A 16591-nucleotide genomic window follows, 5' to 3' on the forward strand; every position below is an offset into this window, starting at 1 on the left:
CCTTTGAAGCATGCATAAGTGACAGGTGTCTGTCAGTGTCAGTCAATGACAGGTTATGATGACCATTTGAAATTATTTTGAAAACCAACCAAAGCAGTTGATTCCATCTGGAGGAGGTATATATAGATTAACCGTGAGTGAGAAAACTTGGCTGTGATACAATCTTTGTCTCTATGAAGGATGTCTATTCTAATGTCTGTGGTGTCCAGTATACATTATTACACAAATGCACCAAAAACAAACTAAAAACTAAAAGGACACTCCAGATGGCTGACAAGATCACTGAACTTCGTCATGGCCTTGAGAAACTGTGACTTTGAAGTCCAAAGCACCAAATCTGATGTGTCCAGCCTCCAAATCTACAGAAAAAAAGTAAATGTGGAGCAGCTTCTGACTTCAAAAGGGATGGACCTTTGGACCTATGGATCCATGGTGAGGCCACTTTTAGAACCATAACACAAGATCCCAAGTGACATGCTGAATACTGACATCACACACCTCACATGAGATGAGACCATTTAGAGTAGAGCTCTCTGCTTTACGATGTCTGAAAACACATTGTATTGTTTTAAATGTAAAACTGTGTACCAGTTTGCATGTCACTGCAATGACACATGTGGATCCAGATAACTGTGTTTATATGTAAGTACACTATCATGCAGAATTACCAAATCACTACCACCATCATTCAGAAATGACCAAGATACCACATCACAGCATGTTGCAAACATTAAATAACACAGTCATGAGACATGTTTGTTTTTACCACTGCTGTATTCCTCCCTAAATGCAGATAACTGCCCCTGGTAGTTTCATATCGTCCCAATGTATCCAGCTATGTAATTAACAACGTGAAGCTTAGTCCCTATATATCTAAGGCTAATATAAAACATCAGACAGAATGCACTGAACCAAATAGTTTTTAAGAAAGACCATAATCATAAAAAAACAGGGGAAAACTGTTAAAATGTTTCCTTTAAGAGTTTTATTAATGGACAAACATATAACAGCTAATCCTCACTTGGCGTCTTGATTGTGAAATTTCTGATAATGTGTCAGTAATGTGTTTGGACTGGTGGCTGACGGCAAGAAAGGGAACAATATGAGAGAGAGAGAGAGAGAGAGAGAGAGAGAGAAAGAGAAAGAGAAAGAGAAAGAGAAAGAGAAAGAGAGAGAGAGAGAGAGAGAGAACGCTATGGTGAAATCCACAGAAACACACACCAACTCATACAACACTACACACAGAAACACACAGTCCAACTCATACAACACTACACACAGAAACACACAGTCCAACTCATACAACACTACACACAGCAGAGAGAGCACATCAGCCAGAGGTGACAGTAGAGAGGCAATGGAAAATGAAGTTTACAGTGTCTGTGGTCACCACACAGACCCAGGCCTGGCTGTCCGCCATGGCTAGAGTGGCTCTCACTGACTTATTGCTTTAGGTCATTGCATGTGATGTAAAAGAGACCCAGTCTTTCCATCAGTACAGTAATGTGGAGCTGCCTGCAGAGTCCCAAAGACCGTGAAACAGTGGGGTGAGCACGCTCATCTGGACCTGGGATAACATCGACAAATCAGAGTCAGAAAGAGAGACAGATCAGAGTCAGAAAGAGAGACAGATCAGAGTCAGAAAGAGAGACAGATCAGAGTCAGAAAGGCTCTGAAATGGGTCATAACTCACGGTAAATATGGAAATCACACCATGTCCACATCAGCAACAAAGAGATAGCAGATCCTCTCACTGACACTGACAGCAGATTCACCCAGAGGCATGAGGACTCCACCCTCCACCCTGACCCTGACCCAGACTACAGACAGACAGAGTCTGCCACGGTGCCTAGCTCTGCACATCAGTACAAACACGGCACTGAGACATGTGAGTATTGCTGTACCATGAATACAATGACCATGCCATTCACAAAGCCTTCATAGACAGACAGACGCAACACTACTTTATTACTGCCCATTAAAACGACACAACAACAAGGATGCTATGAATGCCCTCTAAAACACACAGCTTTAAACCAAGATCTTTAGCCTAGGGAGGGAACTTCAACTCAAACAAGAGGTGACAGCCACGATGAAAATGATGAAGGGTGATTCTGGGAGGGCAGATGACCCACTGAATGATGAAGGGTGATTCTGGGAGAAGAGGAGGCCTACTGAATGATGAAGGGTGATTCTGGGAGATCAGGCAACCCACTGAGTGATGTATGAATAGGAAATCAGGCACAGTTTGTCATCACTCCCTCTGAATTGTGGGAGCTGGACTCCCATCACAAACATTACAGCTGCAGCATCTCAGTAAGGACTGGTGGATCTGTGTCCCTCTGAGAGACACTGTATTCTCAGTAAGGACTGGTGGATCTGTGTCCCTCTGAGACGCTGTATTCTCAGTAAGGACTGGTGGATCTGTGTCCCTCTCTGAGACGCTGTATTCTCAGTAAGGACTGGTGGATCTGTGTCCCTCTGAGACGCTGTATTCTCAGTAAGGACTGGTGGATCTGTGTCCCTCTGAGACGCTGTATTCTCAGTAAGGACTGGTGGATCTGTGTCCCTCTGAGACACTGTATTCTCAGTAAGGACTGGTGGATCTGTGTCCCTCTGAGACACTGTATTCTCAGTAAGGACTGGTGGATCTGTGTCCCTCGGAGACGCTGTATTCTCAGTAAGGACTGGTGGATCTGTGTCCCTCTGAGACACTGTATTCTCAGTAAGGCTGGTGGATCTGTGTCCCTCTGAGACACTGTATTCTCAGTAAGGACTGGTGGATCTGTGTCCCTCTGAGACGCTGTATTCTCAGTTAGGGCTGGTGGATCTGTGTCCCTCTGAGAGACACTGTATTCTCAGTAAGGACTGGTGGATCTGTGTCCCTCTGAGACACTGTATTCTCAGTAAGGCTGGTGGATCTGTGTCCCTCTGAGACGCTGTATTCTCAGTAAGGACTGGTGGATCTGTGTCCCTCTGAGACGCTGTATTCTCAGTAAGGACCGGTGGATCTGTGTCCCTCTGAGATGCTGTATTCTCAGTAAGGACTGGCACGGCTGAGCATGGCGGCTGCCGGGCCGGCGTACTGTGAGATAATTCTTGCAGTGCTGGTGAAGAAATGGTTTACACACAGACAGTCTGAGCATTTCACTGCTGAGCAGTCTTTGGCAGGAACAATTTCAATAAAACCACCGGCTGTGGGGCCAGTTTAGTGTTTCTTCTTCAAAAGAAATGAAAGGTGCATTTTATAAACTCATACTTATAGAAACATAGTGGAGTAGACAAGTGATAACATGTGACTGGTCAGGCTGGCACAGATCGAATCTGGAGGAAAACCATACAGAGCACTCATGTTTAGTGAACAATCAATAAAATTAAAAGTAACAATAACACTTGTAAACTCTAATTATGTTATGTCCTTCACCAGTGAGTGTATGCTTCTCTAAAGCTACAGACCACATTCAAAGCAAGAACGCGTGTGAGGCCTAAAACACCTAATAATGAAGTCTGTTTGGACAGTCTACACGTTAGACCGGTCTGGGGATCCATTCAAATACCAAGGCTTCCACTGGGCCTTCACTGGGCCTTCACTGGGCTAGCACCAACAGGGTTCACAATGGCAAGACAACAAGCACTCGGAATCTGGGCCAGGCAGCACCAGACCAGCCGCTCCAAAGGCAGACAGGAAACCACACATTGCAAAAGGTTAATAAGATAATGATTCCCTTGATTTCAGTTACAAACGCAAAGAGCAGAAAGCAGAACATGTGAGAGAAATACAGCACTCCTCAGAGTAACCAAATGAAACACAGCTTTCACTCATGGACTGTTTTCAGCTGAGTTACAGGAACAATCATGGTTGAAACTGGTTCATTTCTAATCATTTAACTAGCAACAAAGCCTCCACACGTAAAACACTGAGAAATTATGGAAGACTGTAGAATAACACTGAATTTACTCTTGAAACAATGACCCAACCTTTGACCTTTACACTTGACATGTGTGGACAGGAATTGTAATGTGATAGTAGTGGTACAGAGTTTGAGAACTGGCCCAAGTGTGACTTCACAGAACAAAATAACATACAGTGATGTTTACAGAGTAGCCCTTAAAACTCTGCCCTTTAAAAAGGCCTTCATTATTACTGTGACTGCCAAACAAGCAGAATTAAGAGAAATGAGACTATCCGTGAACATGTGCTATGCTCCATTCTAAACGCATTATGAAGGAGGATCAGCACGCCTCAGACACTGAAGACTATCCGTGAACATGTGCTATGCTCCATTCTAAACGCATTATGAAGGAGGATCAGCACGCCTCAGACACTGAGTCCCTGCAGGGGCCAAACCTCCGGCGTCCAGATTAAACCGCTCCCTGAAACAGGCAAGGGCACACAAGATTTTCACACACTTTTTCCTCTTCAGAAAAAAAAAAAAGGGATTTGGGGAGAGGAATGAGTGAAAACAGTCTAAAAAAAAGAAAAAAAAGAACATACATACTTATAGAGAGTACATTACAAATGATACTTCCACACTATACATTTCAAAACCAACAGCCCACACTCTGGGCTGAAGCACAAGCACTCTTCAGGAAAACAAAAAAAATCCTATGTAGTGTCTGTCTGTGGAGACTGATGAGCAGGGAGCTCTGATAGTGGTTTAAGGCCAGTGTGTTGGTTTGTTTTTAAAGGCAACACTCTTCTATCTGGCTGAACATAAAACATGACATGATTGAGGACAGAAGGAGCTGATCACTAAAGGAAACACCAGAGACATTCTCACTCCAGTGCTAAGACACAAACCCTCACTGACCTCTGCACTGGGTCAGATCGAAGTATGTCTTATAAATATTAAAGGTTACAACATGGTTTAGCTCTGAAAACGTGTAACATTCATATCATCTCCAGCAGAGGAGATGAGATGAGATCTGAGAGTGAATGTTTCCCAGGCAGGACACATGGGGGCGCTGTGGAGGACTGTTGGTGTGGAATAGACCTGCCCTGATGAGTGGCACTCATTGGACAATACATATGTCAGTTAAAGCTTTTGTGTTACAGACTTCATATGACAAATCGCCACACTGATAACAGCCCCGAACGAGTCTTTCTCTCCCAAACACAAAAATAACGTCAACATCACACAAGGACAGAGAGGGGGAAAAAAATCAGACAACAAACAATATATATGACATAGAAAACAGTATTACAAAAGAAACCCATCAGATAAAAGTCCAGACCGTTTAAGGCCATTGGCCTGGACGAGTCAAAGGCAGCTGTGAGACAGGGTTTATCCTTCTGAGCCAAAACGCTCACAAGATCATATACAAAACTATTTGGTAACAAAAGTTTACTATATGTTATAAAACACAAACAGGTGAAAAAAATGTACCTTAGCTAAAGCTTATAAAATTTTATCAATAAAAATAATAATAACAATAATAATAATAATAATAATAATAATATTCCTTGGTCCGTAAAAACTATATTACTATAATAACTTCTCTTCTATGCCATGCACAAAAGTGCATCAAGCCCTTGGACAGAAAAGAAAACAGATCTGGTCTTCTCAGGCCTCCCCCGGCCACACCCTCTGTAGCAGAGGCTTTGTTCCTTTAAAAGTGATCTTCGTTTTTTTCTTTGTAGCAGATGAAGTGACACCACAGCCTCTGGACCTGGTGTGTAGAGCACTAGTCAGAGTTGGGCCTCTGTTGCCCTGGCCATCAGACAGAAAGAGAAAGAGGAAGAAAAGACACTCTTCCTCATCCTCCTCATCCTCCTCTTTCTGTGGTGTTTCAATCCTTTCCAAAGAGTTTGTGATGCAGAGTGAAAAATCAGTGCACCATCATCTTCCTCATTCTCTCCACCCCACACACACGCACACCTATCACACACACGCACACACACACAGCTCCAGGGTTATGAGACAGACATGGCTGAGGAAGAGGAGGAGGAAGACATACTGCTGGCTGTGTATGCAGCCTGGGTGTCTGCACTGGACGGCAGAAGGAGGCTCGATGATGAGGAGGACGACGTTGAAGATGATAGTGAGGAAGAGGAGTTGCTGTTGGCACGCAGGATGGCCCCGGCCGCGCTGCAGTGGGGTCTGGGCCCGGGCTCGGGCGTGTAGGTGAAGGTCAACGCCGTAGAGTAGATGATCCCATCATTACGCACCAGGGTGACAGGAACCTGCACGGGCTGGCGAACCCATCGCCACCCCTCCCGAAACGCCGAGATGTCAGGAACTACACACAGTACACTCTCCCCGCACCTGAGGCGAAAACACATTCACAATAACAATTAATAATAACACAAAGAGTACACTCTCACCACACATTACTGATAACATATAACCAATGTCAGTGACACATTAACAACACTGATCAGACTCCTCACATACAGGGAAAGGTCTGTGCCATTGAAAATGAGAATATACCATGTTTCTGTGCCATTGAAAATGAGAATATACCATGTTTCTGTTCTTCCTGTACTCAATCATTTAGACACATTTCTCAACCTGTCACTCAGTCTCACTGCCACATCAACCTGTCACTCAGTCTCACGGCCACATCAACCTGTCACTCAGTCTCACTGCCACATCAACCTGTCACTCAGTCTCACGGCCACATCAACCTGTCACTCAGTCTCACGGCCACATCAACCTGTCACTCAGTCTCACGGCCACATCAACCTGTCACTCAGTCTCACGGCCACATCAACCTGTCACTCAGTCTCACAGCCACATCAACCTGTCACTCAGTCTCACTGCAACATCACCTCTGATTCTACATTCGGCCAATTAATTCCCATCGGCTGAATGCTGGGACGGGGCTTTCTGAATGGTCGACTCACCTGTACATGGTGTCAGCCTCCACATCCCCAAACCAGACCCGAAGGTTAGGGGTGAAGTTCTGCCCTGTCAGCTCCAGCATGGCAACATCTCCTCCCCCATTCAGCTACAGGACAGTCATTCACAGGACAGTCATTCACAGGAATCGGTCATTCACAGGAATCGGTCATTCACAGGAATCGGTCATTCACAGGACAGTCATTCACAGGACAGTCATTCACAGGACAGTCATTCACAGGACAGTCATTCACAGGAATCAGTGTCGTGTCATAAACCAAACAACAGACACCATGCTATCTACAACTATCAACAGACACTTCATGTGTGTGCATGGCATGTGTGTGTGTGTGTGTGTGTGTGTGTGTGTGTGCACTGGCAGTTAATGGTGTGTGCGTATGCAGTGGCAGGTAAAGATGCGTGTGTGTGTGTGTGTGTGTGTGTGTGTATGCAGTGGCAGGTAAAGATGCGCGTGTGTGTGTGCATAAGCGTGTGTGTGTGTGTGCATATGCGTGTGTGTGTGTATATGCGTGTGTGTGTGTTACCTGTAAACTCTCTACCACAGGCACGGGTGTGACAGGTGAAGGCACGGGTCCCATTCCCTCATAGAAGGTGTACTCTGCTTTATCAGTGCTGATGATAGTCCACGACGCACCATCGTTAATCATCTCCTTATTCATCTCTTTAGGGCACGGAGTGGCCTTCCAAAATACACACACACACATATCATTCTCCGAATCACACCGTCCACATAATCAAAACACAGCAGTCCAGAGATATGAAGGCACATCTGCCACACAGTGAAGCTGGCCCACCTGGAACTGAATGATGCGTTCCTGGGACAGACACAGGTACATGCGCTCTGTGTCCTTCAGGTAGAAGGCACATTTATGCAGCTGAGAAACCGGATCATCTGCATCCATCAGAGCCGTCTGTTTATCCACCTTACGAATGACCTGACATCACACACACACACACAGTCATAAATCCATACAGAATTACCATACAGTTTGACATGTATACATGCTCTCCAAGTCAAATGTTGTTATTGTCATATTGCCTACGGGGTGAAAACACAAATCTTTTGTCCATCTCCCAGGTTCGGGTAAAGTTATGATGGGTTTGGGTAAAGTTATGATAAGAGTCTCTTTGGTACACAAACATGCATCAGTGCGAGTGAGAGAGCACGCAGAGGTCAAACCCACCAGCCGTGGTAAAGCCATGCCTGTGACTGAGCACACCAGCTTCACGGTCTGTCCGTAATGGATATATCCATCTCTAACTGTGAACTCCTCTCCCTCTGACTCCTCATCGTCCACTAGACACACACACACACACACACACACACAGACAGAGACAGAGACAGACACACACACACAAACAGACAGACACACACACACACACACACACACACATACAGAGACAGACACACACACACAAACAGAGACAGACACACACACACAAACAGACAGACACACACAGAGACAGACACACACACACACAGAGACAGACACACACACACACACACACACACACACACACACACACACACAGAGACAGACACACACACACACACAGACACACACATACAGAGACAGACAGACACACACACACCCCCACACACACACACCCCCACACACACACACCCCCACACACACACACACACAGAGACAGACACACACACACACAGAGACAGACACACACACACACACACACACACAGAGACAGACACACACACACACAGAGACAGACACACACACACACATACAGAGACACACACACACACACACACATACAGAGACAGACACACACACACACGCGTGCGCACACACACACACACACACAAACAGACAGACACACACAGAGAGAGAGATTACTAAAAAATACACAGAGAGAGGGGAACAAAATAAGAAAAGAGGAGGATTACAGTATATGATAAGAGAAGAGGAGGGTTACAGTATATGATAAGAGGAGGGTTACAGTATATGATAATGAGGAGAGGAGGGTTACAGTATATGATAATAGAAGAGGAGGGTTACAGTATATGATAATGAGGAGAGGAGGGTTACAGTATATGATAAGAGAAGAGGAGGGTTACAGTATATGATAATGAGGAGAGGAGGGTTACAGTATATGATGAGAAGAGGAGGGTTACAGTATATGATAAGAGAAGAGGAGGGTTACAGTATATGATAATGAGGAGAGGAGGGTTACAGTATATGATAATGAGGAGAGGAGGGTTACAGTATATGATAATAGAAGAGGAGGGTTACAGTATATGATAATGAGGAGAGGAGGGTTACAGTATATGATAATGAGGAGAGGAGGGTTACAGTATATGATAATAGAAGAGGAGGGTTACAGTATATGATAATGAGGAGAGGAGGGTTACAGTATATGATAATGAGAAGAGGAGGGTTACAGTATATGATAATGAGAAGAGGAGGGTTACAGTATATGATAATGAGAAGAGGAAGGTTACAGTATATGATAATGAGAAGAGGAAGGTTACAGTATATGATAATGAGAAGAGGAAGGTTACAGTATATGATAATGAGAAGAGGAGGGTTACAGTATATGATAATGAGAAGAGGAAGGTTACAGTATATGATAATGAGAAGAGGAGGGTTACAGTATATGATAATGAGAAGAGGAGGGTTACAGTATATGATAATGAGAAGAGGAGGGTTACAGTATATGATAATGAGGAGAGGAGGGTTACAGTATATGATAATGAGAAGAGGAGGGTTACAGTATATGATAATGAGAAGAGGAGGGTTACAGTATATGATAATGAGAAGAGGAGGGTTACAGTATATGATAATGAGAAGAGGAAGGTTACAGTATATGATAATGAGAAGAGGAAGGTTACAGTATATGATAATGAGAAGAGGAAGGTTACAGTATATGATGAGAGAGGAGGTAGAGGAGAAAGCTGAAGACATGTAACTCACAGAGGTGGATGTAGAAGGCTCCCCACTGCTGTGAGCTGGCATGGAAGTTGCCTCCCTCTACGTGGAGATAGCGGGTGCTGACCGTCTGTGAGCGCAGCCTGTTAAAGAGCGCCACCTTCGTCCCTGACGCAATACACACTGAACGACAGAGAGCCAGAGTTAAACCACACCAAAGCCCTTTAACCACTGTTTTCCCACATCTGGACTGCTGAAAAACAATCATCTGATAACAGCACAGCCACTCCTAAACTGGCAGCATTAGAATACATCACTCACTCTCCCCCATGTACAAAGCACTTCCTACAGGCATACAATTACATATCATGTCTTCTGCAGTTTTCACACGATGGGCGTGTGGGTAATCATGCATTATCATTCTCCACTGGCCTTATTTTAAACAGCTAAAGGCCACACTCAATCTTCAGACGCACATGGGCTCTCAGCGAGTAGACGCAGCTCACAGCTGATAAACTGACTGGGTCACATGATTCTTCAACCACATCTGAGCTAACCCACCACAGCTCTGACAACATGCACAGAGAGTGTTACTTTAATAATTATTCCTGACATTACCAGAACTTCTGTTGGATACTCTCTGAATTACTCAGTTCAGTTTCTGTTTATTCTAGTTTCAGTATAACTACACAGCAGCCCGTCATCACTGACATTTCTGAAAATGTTACTGATTGGAGAGAGAGGTTCTACTTTAATAAGAAAACAGAGTTTTCCACTTACAGTCGGCATTTTTGAGGGACTGTTTTTTTTTGGAGGGCTTGGAGATGACCTTGATACGTTTGCTGAGGAAGACTCCGATGTCTGCGCTGTTCCCATAGAACATCTTCACCGAGAGCATGAAGTGCTTTCTCTTATCAGAGTCTGATATGTACAATGTCTTCGCTGTGCAAAAGTTCTGCCCAGGAAAGAAAACGGGACGGGAAGAAAAAGGGATGAAGAGCGACAAACCTACAACCCTCAGGCGCTGAGAACACAGCCGACTGTAATTCATAAATTAATGCCACGTGAATCGTGTAACAGCCCACTCATTTTACAACAGCCTTTTGGTCTCGGCACCATTATGCCTTAGGGCTCTTCTTTCACTTCAAACCAACACACAGCCTGCTCCCTTTCCTTATGCTGTACACATGCATGTGTAGGAGATTGCATAAAACACATATGTATGTGTAAGAAAACACGTAAAACACATCTGTATGAGTAGGAGATCACATAAAACACATCTGTATGTGTAGGAGATCGCATAAAACACATCTGTATGTGTAGGAAAACACGTAAAACACATCTGTATGTGTAGGAAAACACGTAAAACACATCTGTATGTGTAGGAGAACACGTAAAACACATCTGTATGTGTAGGAGATCGCATAAAACACATCTGTATGTGTAGGAGATCGCATAAAACACATGTGTATGTGTAGGAGATCATGTAAAACACATGTGTATGTGTAGGAGATCATGTAACACATATGTATGTGTAGGAGATTGCATAAAACACATATGTATGTGTAGGAGAACATGTAAAACACATATGTCTGTACGAGATCACATGGAGCACCTTTCCCTCCAGGTTGAGCTGCTGCATCTCCTGTTCGCTGTTGCCGATCCCGATGAAGGCACAGGGCTGGGACTCCTGCTCGGAGCAGCCCTCCCTCTCCATCTGCTCCCTCTTCTTCTTCCAGCCGCAGCCCATCAGGTAGACACAGGGCGGAGGACAGAAGAACCTGCACATGCAGAGAAACTCAGTCAGACATGGCAGTGTGTGTATGTTATGTGGGTGGGGGCAGTGTTGTGTTTTATGCGGAGAGATGTTTTCTCTCTTTCTATATTTATACAGCTTCCCTCAGCTCTGCAGGTTTTGCCTGTGCAGTATACCTGAGCTGTACAGCGACAAAAGTCCCGTTCAAGCCTTATATTTTTACACAAACAAGCAGAACCTCCATTCAGCATATAACACCACGCTCCATTTTGGTCTACTCATCCAAGCCAAGCGTGCACACACACACACACAAATAAACACACACACACAACACTTACCTCTTTTCATTGCCGTAAGATTTCTGTGCAACTTTTGCATGCAGAATTAGCACCGTTTGATCGCCTCTCTCTTTCAAGTAATTGCGCATGGCCTCCCTATAAAACAGTGCGGTTAATGACAGGTATACATAAAAGGAGACGTCTGTTATGCAAACTCTAAATACTGACAAAACATTTTCATGCCATGAGTATTTCTATTTTACCTTGTAAGACGCTTTGGCTGAGGACGCTCCCCAAATTTCCTGGTAACCGTAGAGGCGAAAGACAAATTACTGAGTTTTAGTAACAACATTAACCATAAGGAATTTTACATGTTGTGTTATGAGTGTACGAGCGGAGGAGGAGGCTAGCAAATACGTGGACACATACAGAAATTGTGGGTATCCACAAATGTGCAATTACTATACGACAAATTCTCTTGTCGTTACCTGACAAATCTGAAAAAAAAGAGGTTTGTCACCTAATGCTACAGAAACATGCGCAGAGGGAAAAACGTGTCTGTCTGGCCCGCGATGCACAACCACGTATATGAAAACAGGTATATTTAATGGGGAAGCAAGTTTTGAAGCAACGGTAGTATATCGACCTCTTGCTGTGACATGATTCCCCCTCCGGCTACTGCCAGTTAGCCAACCTTAGCTAATGGGCCAGCGATGAATAACCTGCTCTACACAGGTCAGTCGGTTGCCAGTGGCATCCACAGTCGAATTAGCTCAACGTACCCCACAGCAAAGTTTTACGCTCATTACTTTGTTGTGTTTCGTTCGGGAAAATTTTTAAATTATCCAGCTGGGTTCGTTTTTATGTCCTCAGCAGATCATTCAAAACTAAATATGTACTTTTTTCGTTACATCTCGTCAAAACCACCTAGCTTCCTGGCTAACTCACTTGCTAAGCAGCTAAATGGCTAACTGAATAAAAGAAACACAACTCGAGTGTCGGTTGTTGAACAATATCAGACTCAACGAAACAAATAAAGACGGTGATCCATAATGAGTTGACATAAACGAGGTTGAAGCATAAAGGTTATAAACAAGTTCTGCGTGACAAACAAAAGAGACTGATTTCAACTTTTACTTTTCCTCACTCTTTTACCGTGAATTTCACTGCTTACCCTGTCACAACAGGCGCCATCTTCCACAAACTCTCTAATAAGTCCAACAATCGCGAGATTCCCCCTTCCAGACCACAGAACAACAGGGGTGGACTGGAATGGGGGGACAGGGGTGGGACAAAATCAAGGGTACTCTGAGATAAAGGGGTGAGAAGAGAACGGACAGAGGCGGAGGGGGCATGGGACAACAGGCGTGGGAAAGTTCGGAAAACACGCGAGAACAAAAAAACTCTCACAATAGACAAGTATGGGATTCAGATCGGCCCCATCGCGAGATCAAGCTCGTAGGCAACTGCCACCAAAGTGCGTGTGAAAGTTCTCACGAGAGAGATTTCTCTTATGTACAGTTTGTAAGAGGAAGAGAGGGGGAGGGAGGTGCAGGCTCCGATTCACACGCAATACAAAACACTAGACCAAAGAGAGTGAAGGTGAATCATGCTCTTGTTTTCAGGGCTTTCTTTATGTATGTGCCATTCTCAGTGAAATGCAAAGTCAATTTGGACTTTTTCTATGTTTTAAATCACAGAAATGAGATGAACAACCAGTTCACTAATTCAGTCTACAGCAGGGTACTGGCAACAAACTTACCATCGCGGTGTCTGTTAGGTCCACAGGAGCTCTAAGAGACCTGTTAGTTTTCATGTCACCAGAAGATGGTGTTACCTCCATGTGAAACCATGTTCATGGGAACTGATCTGTTAGAGCTTACATGCAGCAATCAAAGCCGTTTTACAGCTGCCCTGAGTTTAAGAAACATCTGGGCTGGATGTTGAGTGCTTCTGAGCCAATAATGTAAACGCTACTGAAAACAACTGACTATGCACTGACTTGTAATATCTATCAGGTATTGAAGAGTGTATGAAGGACACAGGAGACAGACCAGTCACGAGGTAGACACTGACCATGGATGTAACGGTTATTGTGTCCACCAGAGTGATAAGCACCATTTGTGGCAAGTTTTTTTTTTTTTTTTTTTATCACTGAATATCCACAGTGTCCTTAATGTTGCTGTACCTTCCTGAGGTTAACCCATCTGTAACAATAATGGCTGCCATTTCCACATCTTCTTTCCTTTTGGTTCAGTAGCTCAAGCAGGACACCCCATTCCAAGTGTAAAGGTAGTGGAGAAATGCAAGACTTAAAAATCATGCATTTTACTTCACATCTCATAACACATTACTTCAAGTAACAAAATGTGCCCTGGTTAATGTCAACACTTTCTTGGTGGTTGCTGAGAGACTCATGTTGACTGATGAAGAAAATGTGTTGTATTAGATGTACACAGAGTGTTTCGTCTGTGTGGATCTGATGGATCTGATTTATTTACAGAACTGAGAGGAGGAATGTACGCACAGCCAATGCAATGGGCCGTATGACTCTTCATCTCATGTAGAACAGCAGTTATTTATTAACCTATTTCGGTGAGTATTTTCATTGATAATGGGGGCTGGGGTTGGGGTGGGGCTGTGGAGGAAGAGATATGGGGGGGGGGGGGGGGGGGGGGGGGGGGGGGGGGCGCTGTGGAGGAAGAGATATGGGGGGGGGGGGGGGGGGGGGTGGGTCCAGAACATCATGTGTTCTTGACCTACAAACATACTACTTAGTCCATGTTGTTAGGCTAATGAATTACACCGCTCACTGATGTGATTACCCTTTAATCTGAAAACAGTCTGATATAAGACAGATAGGGATAGTGATAGGGACCGATAGTCTTACTGTACACTGCACTGACACCATCCACATAGGCAAAGTGCTTACAGAACAGATTTAAGAGTTGGATTCAAAGATAACCCATGAAACACAGGCATAAATTCACGTCATGTCTGCTAATAAATTATGCTTGTATGGTATTTTAGGAAGATGCAGAGGTGTCCTGATGACATATTACAGGAAGAAAGCTGAATGTATGATAAGAATGGTCCATTTAAAATAATCTGTGCTGTACAGTGTGGGTTTGACTGTTTCTGCACCGCATGCTGACTTGGATGTTCTGTCCTCGTTACTACGTGGCACTGATGAGCAAACAACAATCTGTCACACCTCAGTGTATAATTAGTGAATATAATAAAGATTAACTTTATGATTAACGCTCATGCATAGGAAGATGTCTCCTGTCCAGGGATGTGAAGAATGAGGTATTCCATTCTTCTCTCCACTGCCAGACAATGATCACATGCACAGATCAAAGGTCTAAGTGTGCCTCTGTTTTCCAAGAAAACACCTCTTGAAAGCAATTGTTTATGATGGTTTTGTAATGATAAGTTCCATTTTATCGCTAGAACTGGAATTATACGGAATGACCTCCACCTCAAAGGCGAACGATGTTTAGACAGATGTTGCAACAGTGAATGTTATTTTCTTTCTCGGTTCATTTCGGTTTGTTTCTTAGTTATGCTGTACGTTTCTGCTGTAAATCTGACTTTTTTAGGTTAATCAGTTTATTTAAAGCTCAGTCTAATGGACATATTTTCTTCCTGTTACCCTGATCGGTGCTGCAGTCTTCAACAGATAATTAATATCAAACCATGGAGACTAAACCCATCAGAAAACTTGTAGTTTTGTTGCTGAAGCTCTCCAACTTTACACTGAATGAAATCTCTCCATCATTGTCATATCTAAAATGTCAAAGGGATTCATTCATTTATGAACTTTTTATATAATTGATTACTAGCAGTGACTTATTTTGTTTTGCAAGCAAAATGTTTACCATGGATAGACTGGCAACCTGTCCTAAGCAGCTTAGAAAATGAATGAATGAATAAATGTTTACCACGGGTAGACAAAAACTTTTATTGACACTTTCTCTATGAATGTTATATTTTTAACCATGGTTTCATCCAGTGGATGCATTTTAAGTAAATTGCTGGTTGCCTGATTTTATCATGCTACCCCATCTTACACACCACTAAACTTTGGACTGGGATTCCGAAAATGTCAAACTAAATCATCTCTTCTTTGGTCATTTTAAGTGTGTGTTTTTCTTTGGCTATAACATTAACTGTGGAGAGCTGAACTATTCTTACCATCTCTCAATGATGTCAGTTTATCTAACAGAATGCAATATCTACTATGTCAGCGACTCAGGTTCCTCCTCTTCAGGGAAAAGCTTGTTTGTTTGAAGTCACAGGATTCAGCGTAACATGTCCCAGCATATACTGTGTCCTATCACATAACATGACTTTGCATGATACATAACTGTGTCACACAAATGGGAAGTTAAGTACTGTTTGATTGCAAAACACACATATACACACACACACACACGAGTTTGTACTCATATCCTAGTGGGAACCTCCCATTGACTCCCATTATTCTGTAACTAAAGAATACTAACCTATCCCTAACCCTAACCTTAACCTTAACCAAAGAAATGTTTTGACACTTTTCGTTTTATCAGTAACAGCAATATAGTTTAGGAAAACATGGTTCTCCTAGTGGGGACCAGCATTTTGGTCCCCACCAGGCACTCTTTTCAGAGTGGTCCCCAAAAAGATAGCAATACATGGTGCGCACGCGCACACACACACACACACACACACACACACACACTGTGATATACCCCTCACAAAGAGGCTCAAAGAGTTGAAAAGGTGATAAAAGTGCTTTGTCAGGAATGTTTATGAGCAACGAAC

The 16591-nt window shown here is 43.6% G+C and overlaps 1 protein-coding gene across 1 annotated transcript; it reads right to left on the reverse strand.

Annotated features, from left to right (window-relative positions):
• Positions 1–5501: 5501 nt before the first annotated feature.
• On the reverse strand, positions 5502–13050 carry rbpja (recombination signal binding protein for immunoglobulin kappa J region a). Its single transcript, XM_030787996.1, has 11 exons — positions 12960–13050; positions 12049–12087; positions 11846–11941; positions 11367–11532; positions 10532–10706; positions 9797–9934; positions 8048–8160; positions 7658–7798; positions 7388–7543; positions 6848–6951; positions 5502–6266 (listed from the first exon to the last, which is right to left on the reverse strand). The coding sequence occupies exons 1-11, from the start codon at positions 12977–12979 to the stop codon at positions 5915–5917; spliced, it is 1500 nt and encodes a 499-aa protein (XP_030643856.1). The 5' UTR covers positions 12980–13050; the 3' UTR covers positions 5502–5914.
• Between the last annotated feature and the right edge of the window lie 3541 nt (positions 13051–16591).

Source organism: Chanos chanos, chromosome 11 (genome assembly GCF_902362185.1).
Source record: "Chanos chanos chromosome 11, fChaCha1.1, whole genome shotgun sequence".
NCBI lineage: Eukaryota > Metazoa > Chordata > Actinopteri > Gonorynchiformes > Chanidae > Chanos > Chanos chanos.

What these genes read in the sequence shown, in the direction of transcription:
- rbpja (XM_030787996.1), bottom strand. Translation starts at nt 12,979, where the DNA reads ATGGCGCCTGTTGTGACAGG. An exon ending in ATGGCGCCTGTTGTGACAGG is followed by an intron (nt 12,088 to 12,959) that starts GTAAGCAGTGAA and finishes TACGGTTACCAG; the next exon opens with GAAATTTGGGGAGCGTCCTC. An exon ending in AGCTCAACCTGGAGGGAAAG is followed by an intron (nt 10,707 to 11,366) that starts GTGCTCCATGTG and finishes TTTCCTGGGCAG; the next exon opens with AACTTTTGCACAGCGAAGAC.